The following is a 25,268-nucleotide window of genomic DNA, read 5'->3' on the forward strand; positions in this document are numbered from 1 at the left end:
AGAAGGAGGTAGACTCCACCGTGGGAGCAGGGCCGGGGCGGGAGAGTGCTAGAGCCCAGTCTAGTCATGTTTCATGGGATCAATTCCAATCTGTTACCTCCGAGGATGTGGACAGGCTGCTTGGACGAGTGAAACCGACCACCTGTCTCCTAGATCCTTGCCCATCCTGGCTTATAAAAGCTAGCCGGGAAGGGCTGGGCGATGGGCTCTGCGCGGTGGTGAATGCTTCCCTCTGCGAGGGAATCTTTCCAGACCCGCTGAAAGAGGCGGTCATTAAACCGCTTCTTAAAAAAAACATCTCTAGACCCGGCCAATATGGCCAACTATCGCCCAGTTTCAAATTTACCATTCTTGGGCAAGGTGATTGAGCGGGTGGTTGCTGAACAACTCCAAGCACGCCTGGAAGATGCGGACCATTTGGATCCCTTCCAATCAGGATTCAGGCCTCATCATGGGACTGAAACTGCCTTGGTCGCGCTGGTTGATGATCTCCGGCGGGCTAGGGACAAAGGTGAGAGCTGTTTCCTGGTTCTGCTGGATCTCTCAGCGGCCTTTGACACCATCGACCATAACATCCTTCTGGACCGGCTAGAGGGGTTGGGAGCTGGGGGCACTGTTATACAGTGGTTCCGCTCTTTCCTCCTGGGCCGTGTTCAGAAAGTGGTGGTGGGGGATGAGTGTTCAGACCCCTGGGCTCTCACTTGTGGGGTGCCTCAGGGTTCTGTCCTCTCCCCCATGCTTTTTAATATCTATATGAAGCCGCTGGGAGAGATCATCAGGGGGTTTGGGTTGGGTGTTCATCAATATGCAGATGACACCCAGCTCTACCTCTCTTTTAAATCAGAACCAGTGAAGGCGGTGAAGGTCCTGTGTGAGTGCCTGGAGGCTGTTGGAGGATGGATGGCAGCTAACAGATTGAGGTTGAATCCTGACAAGACAGAAGTACTGTTTTTGGGGGACAGGAGGCGGGCGGGTGTGGGGGACTCCCTGGTCCTGAATGGGGTAACTGTGCCTCTGAAGGACCAGGTGCGCAGCCTGGGAGTCATTTTGGACTCACAGCTGTCCATGGAAGTGCAGGTTAATTCTGTGTCCAGGGCGGCTGTCTACCAGCTCCATCTGGTACGCTGGCTGAGACCCTACCTGCCCGCAGACTGTCTTGTCAGAGTGGTGCATGCTCTGGTTATCTCCTGCTTGGACTACTGCAATGTGCTCTACGTGGGGCTACCTTTGAAGGTGACCCGGAAACTGCAATTAATCCAGAATGCGGCAGCTAGACTGGTGACTGGGAGTGGCCGCCGGGACCACATAACACCGGTCCTGAGAGATCTGCATTGGCTCCCAGTACGTTTCCGAGCACAATTCAAAGTGTTGGTGTTGACCTTTAAAGCCCTAAACGGCCTTGGTCCTGTATACCTGAAGGAGCGTCTCCACCCCCATCATTCAGCCCGGACACTGAGATCCAGCGCCGAGGGCCTTCTGGCGGTTCCCTCACTGCGAGAAGCAAAACTACAGGGAACCAGGCAGAGGGCCTTCTCGGTAGTGGTGCCCGCCCTGTGGAACGCCCTCCCGTCAGAAGTCAAGGGAATAAATAACTACCTGACATTCAGAAAACACCTAAAGGCAGCCCTGTTTAGGGAAGTTTTTAATTTGTGACTCTGTATTGTATTTTGGTATTTGTTGGAGGCCGCCCAGAGTGGCTGGGGAGACCCGGCCAGATGGGCGGGGTATAAATAATAAATTATTATTATTATTATTATCACTGGAAGGACAGAACCTGAAGCTGAGGCTCCAAAACTTTGGCCACCTCATGAGAAGAGAAGACTCCCTGGAAAAGACCCTGATGTTGGGAAGAATTGAGGGCATAAGGACAAGATGGTTGGACAGTGTTCTCGAAGCTACCAACATGACTCTGACCAAACTGCGGGAGGCAGTGAAAGATAGGCGTGCCTGGCATGCTCTGGTCCATGGGGTCACGAAGAGTCAGACATGACTAAACAACAACAACAACAACCCCCATGTGCCAGCATTTTCTGATTTTACTTTAATAGTCAAAAATAAATTTACCACTAGGAGGGTGACCAGGCTTCAGATGCTGCCACAGTGTTTCTCAAACTTGGGTTTCCAGCTGTTGTTGGACTACAACTCCCCTCATCCCTGACCACACATCCTGTTAGCTGGGGATGATGGGAGTTGTAGTCCAACAACAGCTAGAGACCCCACACTAAATCACAGTTTAGTGCAGCATGAATGAGCCGGGATGGGCTGCAGGCATGTAGTCCCTTCCCTAGTACAATTAGGAGGAGAAGACTACAAGCATCTGCTTCTGGATTTAAACCAGGCTTCCTCAAACTCAGCCCTCCAGATGTTTTGAGACTACAATTCCCATCATCCCTGACCACTGGTCCTGCTAGCTAGGGATCATGGGAGTTGTGGGACAAAAACATCTGGAGGGCTGAGTTTGAGGAAGCCTGAAAATTTTGAACTAACCAACAAGGATAGACTGAAATTAACAACTATGGAAGCAAGCCATGGTGATAAGTTCAACCCATAGTTTCCAACCCTGTATTCAACTGCACATCGCACATTAATGAATGTGGTAAGTTAATCATGAAGTATCAGTTCATTTCAAAAACTGAGGTGCCTACCCTATAGTCCTCTGACCTGGAAGCTTCCATTTCTAAATCTCAGATACGAGTGACATCACTGTGGTTATTAAGCGGTGATAAAATACTCTGCACGTGGCTGGAGCCACTGTCTCCTTTATTCACAACAGGCTTGAAGGAAGCACTGTAGCAAGGCATGGCTTTGCAACGCCCCCCCCCCAAAGAATGGCTTACACATCAGACAGAAGTTTTTTAGATGTGCAGAGACACATCTAAAGTAACACCTTAATGTTCTGGAGCGTTACTCAGATGTATTTCATTCTTGTATGCTTCCATCTCATGAATTTATCAACACCTCATCAACAATTTAGTGCACTGCTAATGATCCTTAAGACCAACTGATTTTCACACTTAATGGTGCCCGTCCAGATTGAGCACATAACAGTGTAACAGCAATCGTAACAGCAAGCTATGTGGCAAATATTAGGCACTGCTGTTACTGAGACACCATTGTCCAAAACAAAACATCTCACCAGAATGTCTGCCGCTCTGGTATGTTCGTACTGCCTATCGCCAATGTTTAAAGCAGAGACTCTGTTGTTTTCCATCGCACCTGGCTGACTCCTTTCTAACGTTATGCAAACATTACCCAAGGCTTGTGCAAAATAAATGACAGTGCAGAGAAATGTGTCAGCCATTATGTGATCGGGAGCATCCCACCTACAGCTGCAAATGTTGCTGCTAATTAATCTGTCGTGGCATTACACGGAAAAAGGGATTTGGGCCAAAGGAGCACAGAACACGTAATCCATATGCCTTTTACTCAGTGTCACGATTATCTGAAGGTCCCTGGGAGCCGCAGCCGGGTGGGATCTCATTTTAGCATCCTTGTTTTGACATCGTTTCCTTGGCACAACACTCAATTAATAATGCTTTACTGTAGCATCATTAGGGGGCCTGGAGACCGTGACAGCATCCGACTTCCTGGGTGGATCGGGTTTTCCATAGCACTCAGATGCTACATTTCAGATTATTATTATTTTTTTAATTGCCTATTCTGATAATCACTCAGGTCTTAGAAAATGACAGCTACAAGATGCAAAAAACCAACCACGATCCAGTTTCCACATAGCTGAAAAGTACATGTTATGAGCAAAAAATAAAACACTGCCAATAATGCAGAGAACACCACATTTTATCCACTTCTCTCTATCAAAACCACTTCTATCTAATGTAAACCGAGGCAACACTTCAGTAACTAAAACCCTGGCGTTAAGTGAATTACCTGTGTGACTCGATGAGGAATGTTAAGCAGCCAGGGATTGGCAAAATGATAATGAACACATTTTGTTCCCTCATATGGAGCACCCTTAACACACCTTCTGCATTTAAGTGGTCTGCCACAACGCTTCAGGGACCACTAATTTCCATTGCAGAGCCCCCCCCCCACTTTGTTCCATTCAAACCCAAAGGAGCCAGGAAGGCTGTTAGCTGAAAACCGTTACAATGCTAATTTCAAAAGAATGTTTACCCAGATTACTTGCAGTGTAATGGCCATGATTAAATGGCTGTAACATTGTATCCAAAAGTTCTCCAGGCCTATTCCTAGGCTCTTAAAACATATTTTTTTACGACAAACATGGTCAAAAAGCCCGGACTGCTATGTTTAGCTGATTTGCCACAATATCATTCCAACGGGACCTTCCCCTTGCATGGAAACGTGCCTACACGCCTATGAAGGAAAAAGCACAAATCCTGTCACTGAATCCTATTCACCAACAGAACAAGCAAGCAGCCAGAACAAGCAACGGTCTCTACCTTTCTAACCTACCAAACGAAGGGGGGGGGTTGATTTCAATGTTTCAGCTGGCAAATGTACATTTCCCCTCATTTTAGACATTGCTACAGATAATATTTAAACCTTTAAAAAATATATTCATTTCCTTCCAGTTACCTATACTGAACACCTGATATCTATCTATCTATCTATCTATCTATCTATCTATCTATATTAAGGATTTCATTCATTAAGTTGTCAAAGATGAAAAAATTCATAGCAGGATTCATTCTATGCTTGAACACTTCTTCCATTACCCAGTCGTGTCAATAAAGCTACCAACACACACACAATTTGAGTCAAGTAGAAAAGACGGCTATCAAAGGATGCTCTCATACCCTGGACCATATGACAAAACAGGTCAGAGCATCCCATGAACATAATATCAGTTTGCTATTTGGACTTCCAAAGAAAGCTTCTAGTATGGTTTTGTTTGTTTGTTTGTTTGTTTGTTTTACTTTTTCTTTCTTTCGTTGCCACACTGGCATTTTGGGGTTTTTTGTTTGTTTGTTTTTCATTTCCACCAGGCCTATCCAGACTTCTTCTTATATTTTTATTTTTTTAAAAATACAAGCCCCTATTTAAAAAAGAAGCATGGGAGGAATCAGTTGCTCACCCCACCCCACCCTAATCACCACTACCAAATCCCTGGGGTCAAAACCTTCAGGATAAGACTGATCTTGGCTTTGATGCAACTTACTAAATCCGTCCAGATGGAAGACTTGGGCACAGGTGGCGTGAGCCACAAGCGGGAGACAGCAGCATTGGCAGACCTACGAGAATGCTCTTGAATAGACGAGGCCGGGGGGCTCCCAGTGCCCTCTCACGTGGGAAAGCAGGAGAAAAATCAAGCTTGCACAGTGCAGCATTCGTTTTTGCACCAACTATTATATCAGGCAGCTTTTGAAGAATAGTGATAGTGCAGATGGTTGCAGAGCTTTTCCTCCCTATAGCAGTTCTTGGCCCAGCCAGTAGGGGGTGGTATTGCAGTGTGCCCCCCCCCCACCTCCCCTTGCAACAGCACCTTGGCTTAGAGCAACAACAGCAGAAGATGGTGGAGAAGGTTTCCGACCTGATGTCGCACACTGCCTGCTGCGGAAGCAAAACAGAAAAGGCTGGGGGTCTTCGGCAGAAAAGCAAATGAGAAGGGAAAGCCCTGCACCTCTCCAAAGGAGGCTGGAGGAAAAGGGGACAGCACCGGTGCATGAGGTGAGAAATTGCCAAGGAGCACAGAGCAGCTGCTGTTGCGAGGCGATTTCCTGAGGGGGCTTTGGATGCTTCTGCAAAATAAAGAGGGGAAAGCAAGAGCAAGCAAGGCGAGGGCTGGGAATTTATCCTCCTCTACCATGCAAAAGTTGTAATAAATAATAATAATAATAATAATTTATTTGTACCCTGCCCATCTGGCTGGGTTTCCCCAGCCACTCTGGGCGGCTTCCAACAAAGATTAAAAATACATTAAAATGTCACAGGTTAAAAACTTCCTTATAAGAACTGAGAATTCCAAGAGGCTCTGACACAAGCATTCCAAACCGAGAACCTGGCAACCCTGCAGGGTTGGCCACCGAGGCAATGGATCGGTGTGTGAGATAGCCTCAGATGACACACCACTTGGGAGGAGGGCTGTCAGGGCAAGGCAAGAGCCAAGCATAGCAGATCAGATTATAAAAGGGGGGGGGGGGGTGGAGGGGAGGAAAACCAAAGATGGAAGTTGAAAGGCTCCCAGTTTCCAGAGCACAGCGGGTGGCTAACTTCAAAAAAAGGTGGGCTGCCAAATCCTAGCCCTGCCAAACACCAAGGAGAAGCAGAGATCTGGTTCAAGCCAACAAGCCTGAGTGGGGGGGGGGGTTATGTTTTCACTGGCATGGCAGAAGAGGGCCTCCCCCAGGTGCTTTCATCTTTGCTCCAGAAGCTGCTTCACCTCTGCATACAAGCCGGAGGGCAGAGGCATCTGCCTTCAGGGAAGGGAATCAGCAGCCAAGATGCCCCGCAGGGGAGCATGGGGGGGGCGGTGTTTAAAGTGCCCCAAACACCAGATCCGAGAATCCCATCCTCCTCCCCTATTACTCTCTGGCTGCGGCGTTCATTATTCCAGCGCCAGTGACGTGACAAATTAAACGAGGCGGCCAAGGCTTCTGAAGTAGAAAGAGCATGCCTTCTACCAAGAATAAATTGCTGTAATCCTAAACGCCAGACGCGAGGCCGTGCCTGGTCATTAATTGGGCAGGATCTATTTTGACAACTGGAATTACCTGCAAAACCACAACAAAAAACAGAAGAGGGAAGAATGACAGAAGCCAAGGAGAACCACCACGTTAGATGCCCAGCCAAAAGGAGGAGAGGTGTCAGGAACCGATACCCCCACCCCTGGAGGAATAATTTGGGCTGCGGGGGGGGGGGGGGAGATGTACACCATCTCCAATCAGAAACCAATGCTATGGAAACCCTGAAATGTCCCAGAAAACAGAGCTGCCCTCCCACAACAAGAAGTTGAGCAACTTTCAAAAGCCACAACACATTCAAGATTAATGAAACAGAGCAGCGCATTTATTTCAGCCAACACACAAGCCTAGTAGATAAGCCGGGTTGGGGGTGGGAAGTCAAACACGGCTGCATTTCTTTATTACAACCCATGCACAGAGACCATTGCAAGTAAAACAACAGGGACAGACGTTCTTGGGGGGTGGGGGGTGGGTTGCGATTTCACACACTTTTAAAATCAAGGCAACGCTGTTAATTTCAAAACGTATACTGCTTTGCACGTAATTGGGAGGGGAGGGGAGTGGGAAACAAGCGGCACCTTTCGCCTACCGCTTGTTCTGTTTTGCTGCTGCGTACCTGAAATGCAGATGATGAAATTGGCTTGCAGAAGAAAGAGCACCTCCCAAACAATTTCCATCCTCCGATTCTCATGCCAAGTGCATCCCTCGGCGAAGAAAAACAAGGATCAATATCGCAGTTTGAACGGACCCAGAAAACCCCCTTTCGGACTCGCAGCCTGTATTCCCCAGATGTGCTGACACATGTCCGAGCTCTCCCTCCACACAGCTCAAGCGAGATCCCTTCTCTTCCTTCGCCCTCCAGCAAAGACCAAGGAGCCAACCGCCGGCACCAGCTTCCTCCTCTTCTTCTTCCTCCAGGAGAGCGAGAAAAATCCACCAGATCTCCCAACAAGACATAGACGGGGGGGAAAAGCCCGACCGCTGCTCCCCGCTCCGGAAAGTCTCTCTCAATTCCAGGGGACCCGAACTGCCAAGTTGTCCCCGAACTCTGCACGCCTCACTGGGACATCACCACGGCAATCACACCATCCCGGCGCCTTCCTCTCCAGCTCTCTTCACTACAAAATGATCACATGGAGATTAATATACACATTGCAACGGATTTTAAGCTTTTTGCATGGTTATTTCACCTACATCTAAACCAAGGAGAGAGGGCGAGGGAGAGAGGGAGGGAGGGAGGGAGGGAGGGAGGGAGGGAGGATAAAATACCAAGCGCAGGTTTCCTTGCCAAAAAAACAAAACAAAAACCAAAAAAACCCCACAGCTCAAGCTCCCGTTAATTCTCCAGCAAAGCAACGGAGATTTTCCGCAATGCAACTGCAGGGGTCGTTCTTCCCTCGCCTACAGATATTTCTCCCTCCCTTCTCTCCATTTCTCCCCCCTTCCTTTCTTGCAAAGCTATTGGGGAGAATTCATAGTGGAAGCAAGCAAATAAATAAATAAATAAATAAATAACTGCGGAGCCAAGCCTCTCTTCTCTTCCCCCCCCCCGCCCTCCCGCACACACACACACACACACACACACACACACATTCCCAGTCTTTACTTGGCACTTTTAACCACTTGATTAGTTTATTGGGGTTAATGAAATCAGCAAAGCGTCCAAAAATTAAAGCGGGAGAGAGAGGGCGCGCGCAGAGAGGAATGGCTGTTTTTCTTATATTTAATTTAAACATAAATTGTAGCTACACGCAAGAGAGGCTCCCCGCTTCTTTAACTGGCTTAAGTGCATACTGGTTTTCCTCCTCCCGGACGCAAGTCCCCCTGTTTACAAGAGCTAACCTCGATAACCCAGAAAATATGCAACGCCCTTTCTTTCTTTCTCTCTCTCTCTCTCCCCTTCCGACATCTGCACGCAGATAGATAGATAGATAGATAGATAGATAGATAGATAATTACCCATTGCGCGAAAACTGAAGAGAAACTGCTAAGAGAGTTCGCAAAAGTAGCAGTTGCCTGACCCCCGCGGTAACACAGTGCAATCTTAATGTGTGTCTTACTCGGAAGTAAGCCCCATCGAGGTTAGTGTGGGACTCAACACTCCAAGGTAAAGGAGGACAAGCTTGCAGCCCTTTAGGGCTTAAACGCACTTACCTCGGAGTAAGTCCCATTGAACTCAACGGGGCTTACTCCTGAGTAGACCTGTGTCGCGTTACGCCGCCATTCATTTAACATCTCCGCGGCGCGCGGTTGCATTACTTACCCCTCCCCAAAGCTCCCGTTTCCCCTTCACCTCATATGGGACGCGGGCATCATTCCTCTTTCAGTTTTCCTGCAGTGCCCCCACCACACATACGAAAAAAAGCGAGGATCCAGCAGCTGCCAGACAGCTCCTTCGCTTTGGGTACAAAAATAAAATGAAACCACACTTTCACGGCGATTTTCTCATGGGGATTCTCTCTGCCTTTCCCCTCCGAGTCCAGGAAATCGCGCGCTCCGGGCTCCAAAGCGCCCGAGCCAGCCTCCGACGCTCCGCCAGCTCAATGCGCAGCCAAGGCAGGGACCAAGGCGCAAGGCAGAGGCGCGCGGGGACGCGAGCGCTCCGCTACGGGAGGCGGCGCGTGTGGCTCAAAAACCAAGCGGCGGCGGCGGCCATCCCAGGTAGCCCTGGCTCTTGACTGCAGCCCAAGCTGCAATCCCGGCTCTATCTGGGGACCTGGGATTGAGGGCGAGCCGGGGAAAGCGCAGCGGAGGAGAAAGCAATCCCTAGCTGCAAAGGAAGGAGGCTGCTCGTTCCGTGCGCAAAGCTTCCAGGCGTTGTTCTCGGGGCACGCTTTCTTTCTCAGTTCTTTGGGCCATTGCAGGTTTGTTTGTTTGTTTGTTTTGTTTTTACACACTACATTAAAGCGGAGGCAGGTTTATGGCGGAGGGGCGTCAGAGCCCCAGGAGGAAGCTGGAGGGGGCCGGAAAAGCAGGGCAACTTTCAAAGCGCACAGACTGCCCCAGGCGGTTTAAGGGCGCATCCAGGCGATGCTCTCCCTCTCCTGGGTAGGTAACCGGAAGTAGCGGAAGTGCTGCTGGCTACCTCGAAAAGTAGGGTTGGGTGTGTGGAAGACCACCAGCGCGCAAAGGCTGCCTGCGTTTAATTCAAATGCTTAAGGTGGGAGGGGGGGGGACGGGGACGGACGGAACGCCCAGTTCCAGGTAACAGTTATGCGCACGGATGCTTGGCACGTAGCCGCTCAGGAGCGAGCTTCACTCAGTTGCATCATCGGGTAAAACACTAGGTAAGTCTGCATAAGACTGCAGCCTTACAACCAATCCTGAGCATGTTTACTTGGGAAGGAGCCCCTCAATGGGATATATTTACAGGTGCTGGTGGCACCCATAGCTACAAGGAGGGAGAGCTAGCCAGGTTTTTTTTGCCCTGGGTGAAGCCTCCAGAGGGGTGCCATTGAGGCTTCCAGCAAATACATGTTTGTGTGTGCCAACCTGGGTCTTTTGACCCAGGTGAAATGAAGCCTAGTTTCGCCCCTGCCTTAGGCATGCCCAGATGGATGTGTAGATGCCAAAGGCAATTAAAACTGCTAGCTCATTTGCAAAGCTAAGCTAAGTGGGGTCCAATTGGATGGGGGAGTTCAGGTTGAGATTACTGAATGGCAGGGGGTTGGACCATGGGCGTGGCCTGGGGGACAGTGGGGGACAGCTGCCCCCCTAAATTAAGTAAATAAATAAGAATACTTGAAGTAGAAATCGTCAGAATATTTGAAATTGAAATGCTCATTGAGGTAACTTGGATGGTGACTCATTTATCGCATGAAAGGCATTCCCCGATGCTAATTTTTTATTTAACTTCCGAGTTTTCAAATGACTGAAGATTTTGACAGATTTTTCTGAGCTCTTGGGTTTGAAAGAAAGTAATTTAAAACAACTGTTGTTGAGACATTTCATTTCATTCCCGATCTGCTAGACAGAGCCAGACAGAGAGGATGGTGTCAGGAGGGTGTCATGCCCCTCCCCCCAGCCTGATAAATCCTGCCTATGCCCACGGGTTGAACTACATGACCCTTGGGGTATATTTCAGCCCTAAAACTCTATGATTCTATGACTAATACCCTGAGTCCAGACAGGTTTGTGTCTTTAAACTCACCTTTGCCAGCTGCAGGGCCAATATGCTATTTAAAGAGGGGAAATTGCAAGACGTATTCTGTCTTAACAATTGGATTTTGGATTTCTTTGTTACACCAGGGTTGAGTTTTGGAAAGTGCCTGGAATGCCCTTATCTTTAAATCAGATGCACCAGTAATTGAGTCTGGGTTTTCTCTGTGTGAAATCAGTGTGTTCCACTAGTGAGGGGTTGTCTCCTGCCCCTTCAGAAATAACATCCCCTGTGGGGTTTCTGAATTGACTTTCATTCATTTTCAGCAATCGGGGAACTTCTGTGACAGTGGTCTCCTAGTTAAAGGTAGGGGCCTTGTACACAGTATGTGAAGATGTGCATTCAGTGCTGGGTGCAGGATGGTGCCATTTGGGGGTGCTGTGCTCAGGATGTCATCCAGGAATGGTTTTAATCTGATTTGTGCCAAGAGTGCACTTCTTAAGTAGTTGCTGGGTTTATTATTATTATTATTATTATTATTATTATTATTATTATTATTAGGTACTCAAGGTGGCTTACAAATAAAAGGTAAAAGGTAAAGGAATGTCTGTACAAGTGGTGCTGTGGTCTAAGCCACTGAGCCTCTTGGGCTTGCTGATCAGAAGGTTGGCGGTTTGAATCCCCGCAATGGAGTGAGCTCCCATTTCTCTGTCCCAGCTCCTGCCCAACCTAGCAGTTTGAAAGCAGGCCAGTGCAAGTAGATAAATAGGTACCGCTGTGGCGGGAAGGTAAACAGTATTTCTGTGGGCTCTGGCTTCCGTCACAGTGTCCTGTTGCACCAGAAGCAGTTCAGTCATGCTGGCCACATGACCCGGAAAGCTGTCTGTGGACAAATGCCAGATCCCTCGGCCTGAAAGCGAGATGAGCACCGCAACCCCATTGTTGCATTTGACTGGACTTAACCATCCAGGGGTCCTTTACCTTTAGCTTTTACCTTACAAATAAAAATAAGAACTGTTGAAAATGTAGAGGGGCATAAACCCCCTAGTTAATCATTGATAAAATTAAAACTACACACACACACACACACAAAATCTATTAAAAACCATACAAGCAATTACAATAAAACAGCATGGCACCAGTACTTATGTACCCAGAGAGAGCTTTCTCAGGTCACTTCCTATTCATGCAGACCTACTGATGTTGCAGGTCTTTGCCACATCTCCTCACCATGTTGAACTTGCCAGTGAATGAAATCGGCAAAATAGGAAGCAGCACAGTAACTTAGCTGTCTCTCTGTACCGATAACAGACATATATATGCTCTGTTTAGCAACACACCAGTTTCCAGCCCCTCTCTTTTGAATGACTGTGAATTAATTGTGGGGAGGGGAATACAGAACGCCATTGCACACTAGTTTGAAAACATGCGCACCTGTCTGTACAAACAGCACAGAGAGCACATGCCTCCTGAGATGATGTTATTGTGCGATGTGCACAATTGCAAACTGCTGTTTCAAAAAAAAAAAAAGCACGCTGAAAAAAATCTAACTCCTGTGCAAGAGTCTCATGGCTGTTAATTGCACTGTCTCCAGAAAGCCTCTATGGCTACTGCCTGATTTACCATAGATCAGCTGCCTGTGCAGGAGAATCTCAGTAAAAATTGTACCAACATCTTCCTACCTTCACATTTTATATGAAGATTATAAAACATCAGCATCAGATCACACCCTTGTCTACTGATTGACTCTCTTTGGGAGTGCCTCAGGCTCTCCAGATTCCATGGCCTTCTGCAGCACTTATCCTGCCTCCTTCTCCCCCGTCTTTGGCTGCCTAGTTTCCGCTTCCTGATCCCCTCTTCCACCAACACCAGCAGCTGCCTCACAGGTGACACGGAAGCCCACAAATCACTGGATCCTTCCCCCTCTCCACTTGCCTCCTCTGCCCACACATCCCCCACCCTTTGGGCTCCTTCCCATCCCTAACAACAACAGGGACAATTGGAGAAACATCTGTTGCTAATTTTTCCTTTTACCTATGTACCATGCTGATAAAGATATGTTTATTATACACTTAAGCCTCAGACAATATTTGACCCGATTACGCTTGCATAGCCACAATATTTTCTGTTAAGAATTTGTATTAAAGTAGGAATTAACATGATTCATCCACTGGTCTGAAAAATAAAATAAAATAAAATAAATTTCCTTCCAGTAGCACCTTAGAGACCAACTAAGTTTGTTCTTGGTATGAGCTTTTGTGTGAATGCACAAAGCTCATACCAAGAACAAACTTAATCCAGGAGTAAGTTTCTTGCTCCATATTGAAAGGGAATTGCCGATGACTCGAACGAAGCCAAACTGAGATACCTACTGAATGATGAAGACCTTCCAAGATCACTTATGGTTGCCAGATTTCTGATCACTGTCCTATCCCAAAAGAAGAAAAACGGACTTCTGGGCGGATTGGACATTCCAGTGAGAGCCAGTGTGGTGTAGTGGTTAAGAGAAGCAGACTCGTAATCTGGGGAACCGGGTTCGCGTCCCCACTCCTCCACATGCAGCTGCTGGGTGACCTTGGGCTCGTCACACTTCTTTGAAGTCTCCCAGCCCCACTCACCTCACAGAGTGTTTGTTGTGGGGGAGGAAGGGAAAGGAGAATGTTAGCCGCTTTGAGATTCCTTCGGGTAGTGAAAAGCGGGATATCAAATCCAAACTCTTCTTCTTCTTCTTCCTTTTAAATCATGACTCAGGATGTAATTATGTGATACCTTAATTGATGTTTTATAATTTTATAAATAGGGGGTGATGTTTATGTTGTAAATTTACTGCTTAGTCTGTTACTTTAAAGTCCTCTCGAAGTTCTAAGTAGAAAGGCTAAGTATATATATGTTGTTTGAAAAATCGTGCGCGATGGGCCAATGGCCGTAATAAAATATCAATCAATCAAAAAAGAACAAACTTAGTTGGTCTCTATGGTGCTACTGGAAGGAATTTTTATTTTATTTTATTTTTTGTTTTGACTATGGCAGACCAACACGGCTACCTACCTGTAACTGGTCTGAAATACTTACCCTCCCCAATCTCTGAACCATAATATTCAGACCTATTGAGTTCCGGCGTCAAACTGGAAGCCTTTGTCCAGACTATCATGGGCATCCAAGGTGCATCTTTGACTGCCTCAAGGATGACAGACACAACAAGGAGGCCTTGGAAGGCCACGAGAGGAGCTTCATCTCCATCTTTCAGGAGACCCTCCATTCCCATCAGCCGAGACTTGGGCGATTTGGACTGTCTGAGTAATCTTGTGGGCAAGCTGCCGAAGAACTGTCCGCTCTGCAATGGTGGACCGTTGAGTTTAGATCCTGTTCAAGGCAAAACACCCCTCTACAGTCAACTGCTTCAGGCCTATAAATGGTCAAATAAGGTATGCAAGGAAAAAAAATGTGGTCCACGACGATGCACTAGAGGATCTGAGAAGAAAACGCTGGTTGTTGGTTTGTCTGCAGGTGAGAAGTCTGAAATAGGGTTGTGTTGTGCCATGTTCAGTAGGTGCTGTCGGCAATCAGTTTTCAAGTCCGGGAGTTAATAAGCTGCTTGTTGTAGATGAGATTCCACTCCCTTGAAGATCAGTCATGTGGTCTGGGGATACTCCTGGATTTGACCATGTCAGGTGGCTTCAGTGGCATGGAGTGTCTTGTTTATAGCTCCTACCTGTGTGCCAGCTGCAATGGTTCCTTAACAGGGATAGCTTGTTTCTAACCTCTTTCCAATCCAGCCTGATTTTTTGCCCCTTCGGTTTTGCAACATAAGGAAATGCTGACACCTTCTGTCCATTTCAGCCAAGGGCTTCTACACACATACTTTTGTCTAAAGCATAGTTGTTTAAATATTCCTCAAGCTGCATAGAGATCATTATGTTTTTAGCTTGGAGAGGTGATATACTAATACTTTGTGCAGAGATCGACGCATCTAACATTCCCCAGTTTTCAACAGAAGGAACCAAAAGCCCAAGAGCACCCTGGAATGAAGAGCAAGGAAACAGCCATATATAAGAACGAGCAGCTCTGGCTGCAAGCTCCCCAGGCGAATGGTGCCTCTGGGGCTGGTCAGGGGGTGCTTCCGAGGCCCCTGTGGGCAGTGGGAGGAGGCACCTCTCTTTGGGGCAGCTCAGAGAACAGGGACAACAGCAGCAGCCACCTGGAGGACTCCTAAGGAGAGGGGAGACCAGAGGAAGCTGAAGGAACACTCCACAAGGGAGGGTGTTCGAAAAGGGATGAGGGGCTTCCAGCTGTGTGGGCAAGGGGTGACATAACTGGACTCCTGCGCCCTACAGGGTGCCACAGAAAGAATGTAGTTGTTCAAGGGAGCCGTGGACCCCAAAAGGGTGACAACCTCTGCTCTAGGCTGTTCATGCTTCGTCCATCTGATACTAGCAATGTGCTTCTTTGAGACCTGATTTCACATATTGTGGTAACTGCTTCCTCACTCCAAATGTCAGCTGGGGAGAAGGCAAGGCACTAATGGTTCTGATAGGGGAGGAGTGATGTCCCTTCCCCTACTTCTTGCCCACCTGGCGTGACCTCCAGTTACTTAAAGGAACGGAAACACTTTCTTCCCCTGGCTCCACGCTGGATCTCAACGGCCCAGAGAACAAAAGAACCTGTGACTCGCGCACGTAATTCCCTACAATTTAGTCCTTTCAACGAGACTTATTACGATGGGCCTAGGGAAAGATGGTTTCACTTCTTAGAAAAAGTACACAAAATTGTCCGTAGAAAGCATTCGTCATCATTCCACTTAATCAAAATGTAAGGATTAAATTCCACTCTGGCTTAGACCAGCAGAATCCCACTGACTTCAACAAGTATCCAAGATTGCCCTTGAGCTAATCTGAGTCAAATTCAGTATTGGTATAAGCAATTCTGCTCCACCGGCCTGAGGTTAATTTTACCTTTCCATTGCCATACCCTTTCACATAACACTAGCAGTGGAAGGCATCTGATACAATTAACGTTAATCAAACTTAAACTCAAAATGAAGTCACTTTTCTTCACACGTTTCCAAATTGGTCATTAAAACTTGCTGTCTCAAGATCTGGTAATGAGCAACTCACTTTGGTTCCCTTTTTAAACAGAGAGATTCCCAATCATTCTAAGCTGAGATGCTTGGGGCTTGCATAATTTTCCTCAGTTTGTCCCAAGATAAAACAACTTGAAAGTGATTTACTATGTGGGAGGTAGAATTCTTTATTGTTTTGCTCTTACAGCTGCATCAAATGTTTGCTGTCCAAAATTGCTTTTAAATCATGGTCCTGCCAGGGGAAAAAAAGCTTACAAGGTGATGTGCAACACAATATAACAACAAGAGAATAAAAGGGAAATAGGGAACAAATTGGGAAGGAGACTGACTGACAGTGAAAAAAAATCACGAAGTACCTGTATACATTTGCTAACTAATCCATCCTGATTTGTAGGGGTGATGGATATTCCAGCTCATCAAGATTGTAGATGGGTCTAAACAGATAAAAACATTGGCAGGATTATTGTAATAACTTGCAATTTCATAAGAGTATATATTTAAAGAAGATGAATAAATGAACAAATTAAGTTAGTTTGGATATGCAGAAGATACTAAAAATAAATTTAAGGAATTGCAGGAAGTGGGGGAAGGAAGTCAAGTTTTGAAATGTCAAAATGATTGTAAAATCAGTGAAATGTATAAATTTGAAAAGTATAAATAATTTTTTAAAAAGATTGTAGATGAGTCTTGCCCATCCCTACTAACCAGGTATTCTTTCTAAACTGGAAGTGCTGGCTATCAGACTTAAGGCCTGTTACGTATTAAGTATCCATGGTTCCAGTTTCTCCTAAGCACAGGAAATTCTCAGTTCCTCCCTGTGTCCAGTATTGCTCTTTCCTTGCCAGCATCTTCACACTGGGTAATGTTCAATGTGCAAGTGGAATGACTTCTGCTTTTACAGCTAAATTCCTCCTTCCTCTCCCCCCCTGCACACCCCACCAGTCCCAAATCTACTCTGGAAGTTTATGAGGGAGGGAAGCCAGAACAGATTTAGAGGGCATGCAGTGGGAGCAGAGGGGTTGAAAGACCTGAAGTGCTAACAGAAGTTGTTCTGCTCATGCAAAGTGATATTTAGCGCTGTGTTGAGTGCCGTTGTCTTAGAGCAGTGATGGCCAAACTAGGCCCTGTTTTGGGACTATAATTCCCATCATCCCTGACCATTGGTCCTGGTAGCTAGGGATGATGGAAGTTGTAGTCCCAAAACAGCTGGAGGGCCAAGTTTGGCCATCACTTTCTTAGAGTAAAGAGCTGATGTGATGATATTCAAGGTAGAAAAGAAGGCAGATGTAACTTCTGTTGGATCTTTGGGTGAGAGTGAGGAACTCAGGCATAGAAGCTAAATGCAGCTCTGCAAGCCTTTCTGCCTAGCCCTCAAGGCTATCTCTATGTCAGAACCCCTTTTTCACAGGCTACAGCCTTCACAGGTCCTGCTTCTCCCTTTCCTTGAGGGTTTTTGCCTGGAAGGAGTGTGCCTTAGAACTTTGCTAATGCCTCTTCTTTTCCTGGGTGGAGGATAGAGAGTGTTCTGTGAGTGTGCAAAATCTAATCTACTATACAAAGATAAAAGTTGTATGATTGCCCCCTCCTGGATTTTGGCCTCTTGGCTTGCCCACCTCTTTGTGACTCCCCTGCCCCAGAAGTTTTCACCAAAAGGGAAAACATTCCTTGGGCTGAAAAAGGTCCCACCATCACAAGCAGTAGTTCACCAGCAAGTTTTTCCAACTCCCAATTGTTTACCAGTAGCAATTTTTGACAGTTGGAATCTCTGATCTATCGTCAAGACGTGGATTAGTATTTGTTGATGCGGCTCATCCCAGTGTATGGCTCCTAGAGAACAGGAGATCATTGGCACCATTTTGAATCTGACCTTAGATGGTGGGCCTCAGGATTCTAGTGGAAACAAAAGAGATCCCGTGAGTCTTCCCTCACCTATACAAGGCTGCCAATTTGGGCATTCATTTATCTTAGCAAAGTTATCTGTGACTGTTTTATAATTGCAACAACTGGGATCCTTCAGCTATGGCAGCCTTCTCTAACCTGGAGCCCTCCAGACATGGGCGTACCCAGGGGGGACAGGGGGGGCAACTGCCCCCCCCAGAAGCAAAAAATTAAAAATAAATCAAATGGTTATCGGCAGCCTAAAAGGAAAAAAAAGCTCAAGACTGGTCTTTCTCCCCCTCCCAAAATCTCAATAACAATTGAGCTCTTCCGCTCTTGGAGGCACAGTTGGCCACTGTGTGTGTGTGTGTTGCGCCAGCTGTTTCCCCCTCCCTCATGCCGACAAAGAGCTGGCGTGCCTATCAGAGACTGGATCCTAGCCTGCACCCTGCTTGGTCAAATGGGGATGCAGCCTGAGACTTGGGCAGTGTCAAGGGGGTGAATTCATCGTTGCCGGGATTCATCGTTGCAAGGGAGCTTGGCAAACTGAGTTCCCTTGCATGGTGAGTAGTTCCTTTGCGAGGACTGAGGATCCTGGGAAACTGAGTTTTTCAGTCATTTGGGGCTTTCTGTTTGGGGGGGAAAGTTTTTCTGTTTTTTGAAGCTGTTTTTGTTTTTGAACCTGAACGACTATGGCTTGCCCCCCCCCCCTAGTTTTGATCCTGGGTACGCCCCTGCCTCCAGATATTTTGGAATACAGCTCCCATTAACCCTGCCCATTGACCATACTGCTGGGAGTTTTCTGGAGCATACCAAGTAGGGGAAAGTGAACTGCTAGCTAACATCTGGGTCCAATTGTATGCCTGTTGTTAGATTCCAAGCAAGGTACTTGACCAGTAGAATTGAGCTCATATCAGATGTGGTATCGTATGTGCTAAGTACTGCTGTCTGAAGAAGCACTCTGTAAGTACTAGTAATTACAACCACTGCTGTTTCATCTCTGGCGCTGTAATTTTATATACCATTACAGGCATAAATTGTTAAGTTTTCTGAGAATAAAGTCAATGTTTGTATAAATAGTTCTATCCTTCCACAAAGGGAATAGATAAAAATTTAACATAATCACCGTAGAGAGCTTCTAAGGATCCGTCAATACAATGAATGTCAAGGTAATTATTTTTCTTTATTGATTGTGACATCAAAATCTTGCTAGTATTTGCATTTCCCCCCCTTCCTGGTAAATATATTAGAAATGTATACTGATACCTTTTGGGTAGTGGTTTTTTGTTTGTTTGTTTAAAGCAACAACAACACCCAGAAATAAGAGAACAAAGATGATGATTAATTTTCTTAGTACTGTAGTTGGTTGCCTGTCAGTGTTTGTTCGTGCAAGCTATTATCACAAAGCCTTATTGTCACTCTAGTTTGTTCCTGTATGTCTAAAGACTAAAAAACCAGTGTGAAGATATCAAGTCTGTGTTGCTTATGAAATAGGATTAAGTAATAATATTTGAATATTTTACCATTCCATTTCTCACCTAGAGGGAGTCTAAGGCTCTGTCCTAATTTCTTGACAGAATTTGAAAGAAATTAGGACAGGGCCTTAGATTCTCTCTAGGTGAGAAATTAAATGGTAAAATATTCAAATATTATTACTTAATCCTACTTCATAAGCAACACTGGCACTTGGGTTCAACTGAGGTCAGAATTCAAGTCATCACTCATCCATAAAACTCACTGAGATGACCTTGGGGCTGCCACTCACAAGCCTATCCTACATCATGGGGCCACTGTGAGGATAAAATGGGGTAACAGCCCTCATGCTACAGTGAGATCTTTGGAAGAGCAGTTGTGCTAATTCCTTTACTTTTATCCTGTCCCTTCAATTGCTTCTTTCAATGGCTTCTTGGTCCATCTAGCTCAGTATTATCTATGCTGACTGACATGGGCTCTGCTGAGTTTCAGGTAGGAGACATTCCCTGCCCAATCTCAATATATCAAGGATTGAGCCTGGGGCATTTTTCAGGCGAGGTATGTTCTATCCTAATGTGCGACACCCCTGTGCTGTATTCAATGACAAGGTAACAGGAAAAGGTTAAACAAAACTACGAAAACAGAAGTACTGTTCTTGGGGGACAGGGGGCGGGCAGGTGTGGGGGACTCCCTGGTCTTGAATGGGGCAATGTGCCCCTGAAGGAGCAGGTGTGCAGCCCGGGAGTCATTTTGGACTCACAGCTGTCCATGGAGGCACAGGTTAATTCTGTGTTCAGGGCAGCTGTCTACCAGCTCCATCTGGTACGCAGGCTGGGACCTTACAGGCCCGCAGACTGTCTCCCCAGAGTGGTGCATGCTCTAGTCATCTCCCGCTTGAACTACTGCAATGCGCTCTACGTGGGGCTACATTTGAAGGTGACTTGGAAACTACAACTAACCCAGAATGCGTCAGCCAGACTGGTGACTGGGAGTGGCCGCCGAGACCACATAACACCGGTCTTGAAAGACCTACATTGGCTCCCAGTACGTTTCTGAGCACAATTCAAAGTGTTGGTGTTGACCTTTAAAGCCCTAAACAGGCTCAGCCCAGTATACCTGAAGGAGCGTCTCCACCCCCATCACTCTGTCTGGACACTGAGATCCAGCGCCGAGGGCCTTCTGGCGGTTCCCTCGCTGCGAGAAGTGAGGTTACAGGGAACCAGGCAGAGGGGCCTTCTCGGTAGTGGCGCCCGCCCTGTGGAACGCCCTCCCATCAGATGTCAAAGAGATAAACAATTATCTGACATTTAGAAGACATTTGAAAGCAGCCCTGTTTAGGGAAGAGACAAAAGAAAAATTCTTTCCAGTAGCACCTTAGAGACCAACTGAGTTTGTTCTTGGTATGAGCTTTCGTGTGCATGCACACTTCTTCAGATACACTGAAACAGAAGTCACCAGATCCTTAAATATAGTGAGGGAGTGGGGAGGGGTATTACTCAGAAGGGTGGTGGGAATGGGAAGTTTTTAATGACTGATATTTTTAATCTTTGTTGGAATCCGCCCAGAGTGGCTGCGGAAACCCAGCCAGATGGGCAGGGTATAAATAATAAATTATTATTACTATTATTATTATTATTATTACTACTACTACTATTATTACTATTATTACTACTACAAGTGAGCAGCACATGTATGTAACAGGTCATAGAGGGAGGCCTGCTCCAGTTACTCCACCGGAGCAGCAGTTTGTAAAGGATCTGGCCTGAATCAGAGTTGGGCCTCAGTTCCTGGTTGCAAGTGAGGTAGAGTATGCTTTCAAATCCTGGGAACCATCAGGACTGACAGCCCAGCAGTGAGGTAGTTTGTGGGCTGCTGCTATCTCCCAGAAGCATCCACCATGGCTTGGTGCTGGACATGTTGGGTGGAGTCATCTTCCTCCAGCTCTGCTTGCTGCTGTGCTTCCTTCCTGTGTCTGCAAGAGATGGGCGCTCTTAAAATAAACAGCCTGAGTCCATTCCTGCTATGTTCCAGTCTCCTCACCAGTTTGGATTCTGCCAGCTGCCACTGCGGTCGCATCCATACCACTATCGTTGTGTTTTAATTGTTGTAAACTGCCCTGGGACCATAGCTGACAACTTTCCCCTTTTTTGCGGGAAATTTCCTTATTCCAGCGCCGTTTCCCATTGCAAAAAAAGGGAAAGTTGACAGCTATGGCTGTTTCCCAATGCAAAAAAAAAGAAGAAGAAGAAGAAGAAGAAGAAGGTTGACAGCTCTGTCTGGGACCTTAGGGTGAAGGATGGGTTAATAATAATAATAATAATAATAATAATAATAATAATAATACTGTACCTTCAAAGCAATATCACACCACTTTGAACAGTCATGGTTTCCCCCAAAGTCCTTAGAACTCTAGTTTGTTGCTAGAAGACTCCTATTCCCCTCCCTGAGCTCTTTTTAACAATCAGTCCCTTTCCCCAGGGAACTCTGGGAGTGCCTCTACCCCCATTATTTACTGGTCCAAACACTGACTCCACCTCTGAGATCCATCTGGCAGGGAACCAGGCAAAGGGCCTTCTCAGTTGTCACACATGCCCTCCCATCAGATGTCAGAGAGCCAGTGTGGTGTAGTGGTTAAGAGCGGTAGACTTGTTATCAGGGGAACCGGGTTCGCGTCTCTGCTCCTCCACACGCAGCTGCTGGGTGACCTTGGGCTAGTCACACTTCTTTGAAGTCTCTCAGCCCCACTCACCTCACAGAGTGTTTGTTGTGCGGGAGGAAGGGAAAGGAGAATGTTAGCCGCTTTGAGACTCCTTCGGGTAGTGATAAAGCGGGATATCAAATCCAAACTCCTCCTCCTCTTCTTCTTCTTCTTCTTCTTCTTCTTCTTCTTCTTCTTCTTCGAATTAAAAAACTATATGACTTTTAGAAGACATCTGAAGGCAGCCCTGTATTGGGAAGTTTTTATTGTTTGATGTTTTATTACGTTTTTATATATGCTGGGGGCCACCCAAAGTGGCTGGGGAAACCCAGATGGGAGGGGTATTAATAATGATGATAATAATAATAATAATAATAATAATAATAATAATAATAATAAAATTATTTGAGAGAAACTTGTATGCTAACAAATCTCAGTGCTCTTAACGAACTGCACGAATGTTTGGTGTGGATGTGATATCTCTGGTTTTTACTGGGGTAGTGTTGCAGCATCCCCAAGTAGGAGTGGTCACTTCATCATGTTCCAGTGCCCGCCGTGCTCCTCTCACCCAGGTAAGCAGGAAACCTGGGTCCCTACAGATGGGGTGTAGATGTGAGAAATAAACACAATGGCGGCGGCAGCAGCAACAATGACAAAACTATTTGCAGACTGTAGAAAAATTGAAAAAGGTTTGCGTATCTTATGGCAAATGCCTGGAATTTGACAAATATGGACATTCCAGTGTCAAAGTTGACAGAAACAAATATCAGCATTCACTGGTATAAGCCTTTTTGTGTCAGATGTATGCACCGAATGTTGACAATTTCATTTCAATTCCTGCCAGTGTTCACTGGGCGGAACTCTTTGAGTTTCTGGATATTCACATTTGCTTGCTTACACAAATTATATATATATATATATATATATATATATATATATATATAAACTTGCAAGTGGTGCATTGGGCATTTAATCTTTTCTACTCAGAATAAACTTCTCCAGATGCCAATCCTTATGTTGTCAGAGCATCAAAATCCACAACAGGATTGGTGGGTGGGCATGCTAACCCATTGGGACGACTCCATTGCTTCCCCGTAGTTCTGAATTCCTTGCCCTGATCTTGGACTCCATGAACTTGAAGCACTGCTTCCAGCCCGAGTAGCCTCACCTTTCCTGTCACCTACCCTGAGTATAAAGGCTGCTGTGACTCTCTACCTGTTGCTAAGCCTGTACCTCTACTAGAGTAGAGTTCAGTAAATATATCTTCCTTACTTTCGAGTAAGAGCCTGAGTTGTTGTGGTCTGAGTGGGAGTCAGGACAGCTTTCTAAATTTACCATGGCTTTCCAGTGTATTTCATATTCACATGTCTTTTCTATTTGTATTAATACTTGTCCCCTGACATATTTGGCTGCTATAATTGTAACTGTTTCCCCTGCTGATTATTACAGTGGTACCTCGTGTTGCGGACACGATCCGTTCCGGGGTGCCGTTCGCACCCAAAAAAGTCCGCAACCCGTGAGGCGATATCGTGCTTCTGCGCATGCGCGACCTGCGAAACCCGGAAGTAAACACTTCCGGGTTTGCCGCGTTCGTATCCCGCGCTGTTCGCAACCCACAGCGAACGCATCACGAGGTACGACTGTACTGTTTTCATTGTTGTGTTTTGTTGTATGTTGTGTTTTTATTGTCCTGGAAACCTCACGGTATTTCTCTGAAATGAAAGGCAGTGCACAAGGAATTTAAATAAATAAGTCTACAGTAAGAGCTATAGCATAAGACTTGCAGACTTTGTATATTTAGTTTTGAGTTCATTGCAATATTGGCATGCCCCGTTATCGATAGACCCTTAAATCGAATTTATCTTTTAAAACATGTAGCAAGTTGGGTCACACAGAGCAAGGCACAGTGAATTAATAAACAGCCTAACCTTTTCCAAATGTCAGTGGTAAGGAAACCACAACTGTGAATTTTTTGGAGCAGCAATGACCATTTCTTCAATACTGGAATAGGCCAATGCCAAAGGAAAATAAATAAATAAACAAGGACATTTGTGATGCTGTTTGTTTCTTATTTCATGCATTATTCAAGTGCATTATTTTATACTCATTACATAAAAAACTAGCACTCTTGTTCTTGATGATTGGTGGACATATTGCTTCTTCAGAGGAAACAGGTTAAGTCTCGTGCTTTTTTTCTTACATTCTTTTTCACTAAAGTGAGGAAATAAAATAGATGGGAGAAATTTCTCAAACGGATGCAAGGCTAAGTCCCTTGGTGTTTGCAAACTGTTCTGAAAGTACAAAGAGCTGTTTTGTTGCTGAAAATTGCTGCTATTTAAAATATTTCCCATGTATCAAAGTGTCAGTAGCACCTCCGGAAACATAGACGTGCTCTGTTCGATACCCCACCTGTGCTGAAAAAAAAGAAAATGAGAGAGTTAGTGTGACTGAAAAGTAAGGAGAAAGCCCTCAGACTGAAAGCAAGGCTCTATTACTACTTTTTGAAATCTTTTCTTATACGTCATTTAGTGGGTATAGTTTTGAAATGCCTAGAAGGGAACATAAAACCTTACTCTTCTCTCATCATTGCACCACTTAGAAAGTGGAAGGTACGAATGGCCGTAACCCTGGAACATTGTTAACAGAGCTTGGGACCAAAGGGGCTTGTAAGATGGAAGCTTTGATAACCGAAACATAAAGATGTCACTGTCAACTTTCTCCAAATATACACGTTTGTTGTAAATGTCACATAAACCTGCAGCTAAGTGATGGATCACAACTGTCTGCGTTTTCCAAGGATGGCTCTGGATAGAACTTTTAACTCTTTCGTGAATGTTGCATCTCTTACAGCAGGGACGTCTTAGCCATTGAGGCTACTGGTTCAAGGCACCACAGCGCCACGGCCTGAGGAGGCGCCTGTGCCCTCCAGCCCCGCCGGCAGCGCCGCTCTCACCCACCTCTTCTCGAGCTGCGGATACGGGGAGGCCGTCTGCGAGCCTCCCGTCGGCGCTGCAGCCAGGGCTCCCTGAATGGCAGCACCGCGCCACAGCTTCGGCCAAGCAGGCAGAGGCAGAGGTGGAGCACAGCTGGCAGCATCCCCACCTGCCCCTCCGCGCCCTCTGGCTGCCTGCCGCGCCTGGCCCTGCCCGGCAGAGCGCAAGTTTGGCATCCCTGCCAACCGCGCCATGCCCTCCGGCTGCCTGCTGAACCTGGCCCTGCCCGGCGAAGCGTGAAAGGCGCCGGAGGGATCTTTGCGCCAGGGCGCCAGATTTACTTAAGACTGCCCTGTCTTACAGTGACCATGAAGCCATTACAAAGAATTTTGTTCCAATATGACAGACATGGTTCTGGTTTTGTTCTGGTTCAGACAAAGTTTTG

At 46.3% G+C, this 25,268-nt stretch overlaps 1 protein-coding gene across 3 annotated transcripts in view; it reads right to left on the reverse strand.

The window, feature by feature from the left end:
- The window catches only part of CA10 (carbonic anhydrase 10), a 314,314-nt gene extending 304,847 nt beyond the window's left edge, over positions 1-9,467 (reverse strand). The window contains exons 1-2 of one of the 3 annotated variants that reach the window (XM_033138718.1): positions 8,956-9,467; positions 7,279-7,780 (exon numbers count right to left, since the gene is read on the reverse strand). In XM_033138718.1, coding sequence (XP_032994609.1) covers positions 7,279-7,339 — 61 coding nt within the window. In that variant the 5' untranslated portion in view covers positions 7,340-7,780; positions 8,956-9,467. Of the gene's footprint in view, positions 1-7,278; positions 7,781-8,621; positions 8,637-8,925 lie in introns of those variants that run through there. The other 2 variants (XM_033138717.1, XM_033138719.1) reach the window with 2 other exon arrangements.
- Positions 9,468-25,268: the final 15,801 nt, after the last annotated feature.

The sequence above is a fragment of the Lacerta agilis genome, chromosome 2, assembly GCF_009819535.1.
Source record: "Lacerta agilis isolate rLacAgi1 chromosome 2, rLacAgi1.pri, whole genome shotgun sequence".
NCBI lineage: Eukaryota > Metazoa > Chordata > Lepidosauria > Squamata > Lacertidae > Lacerta > Lacerta agilis.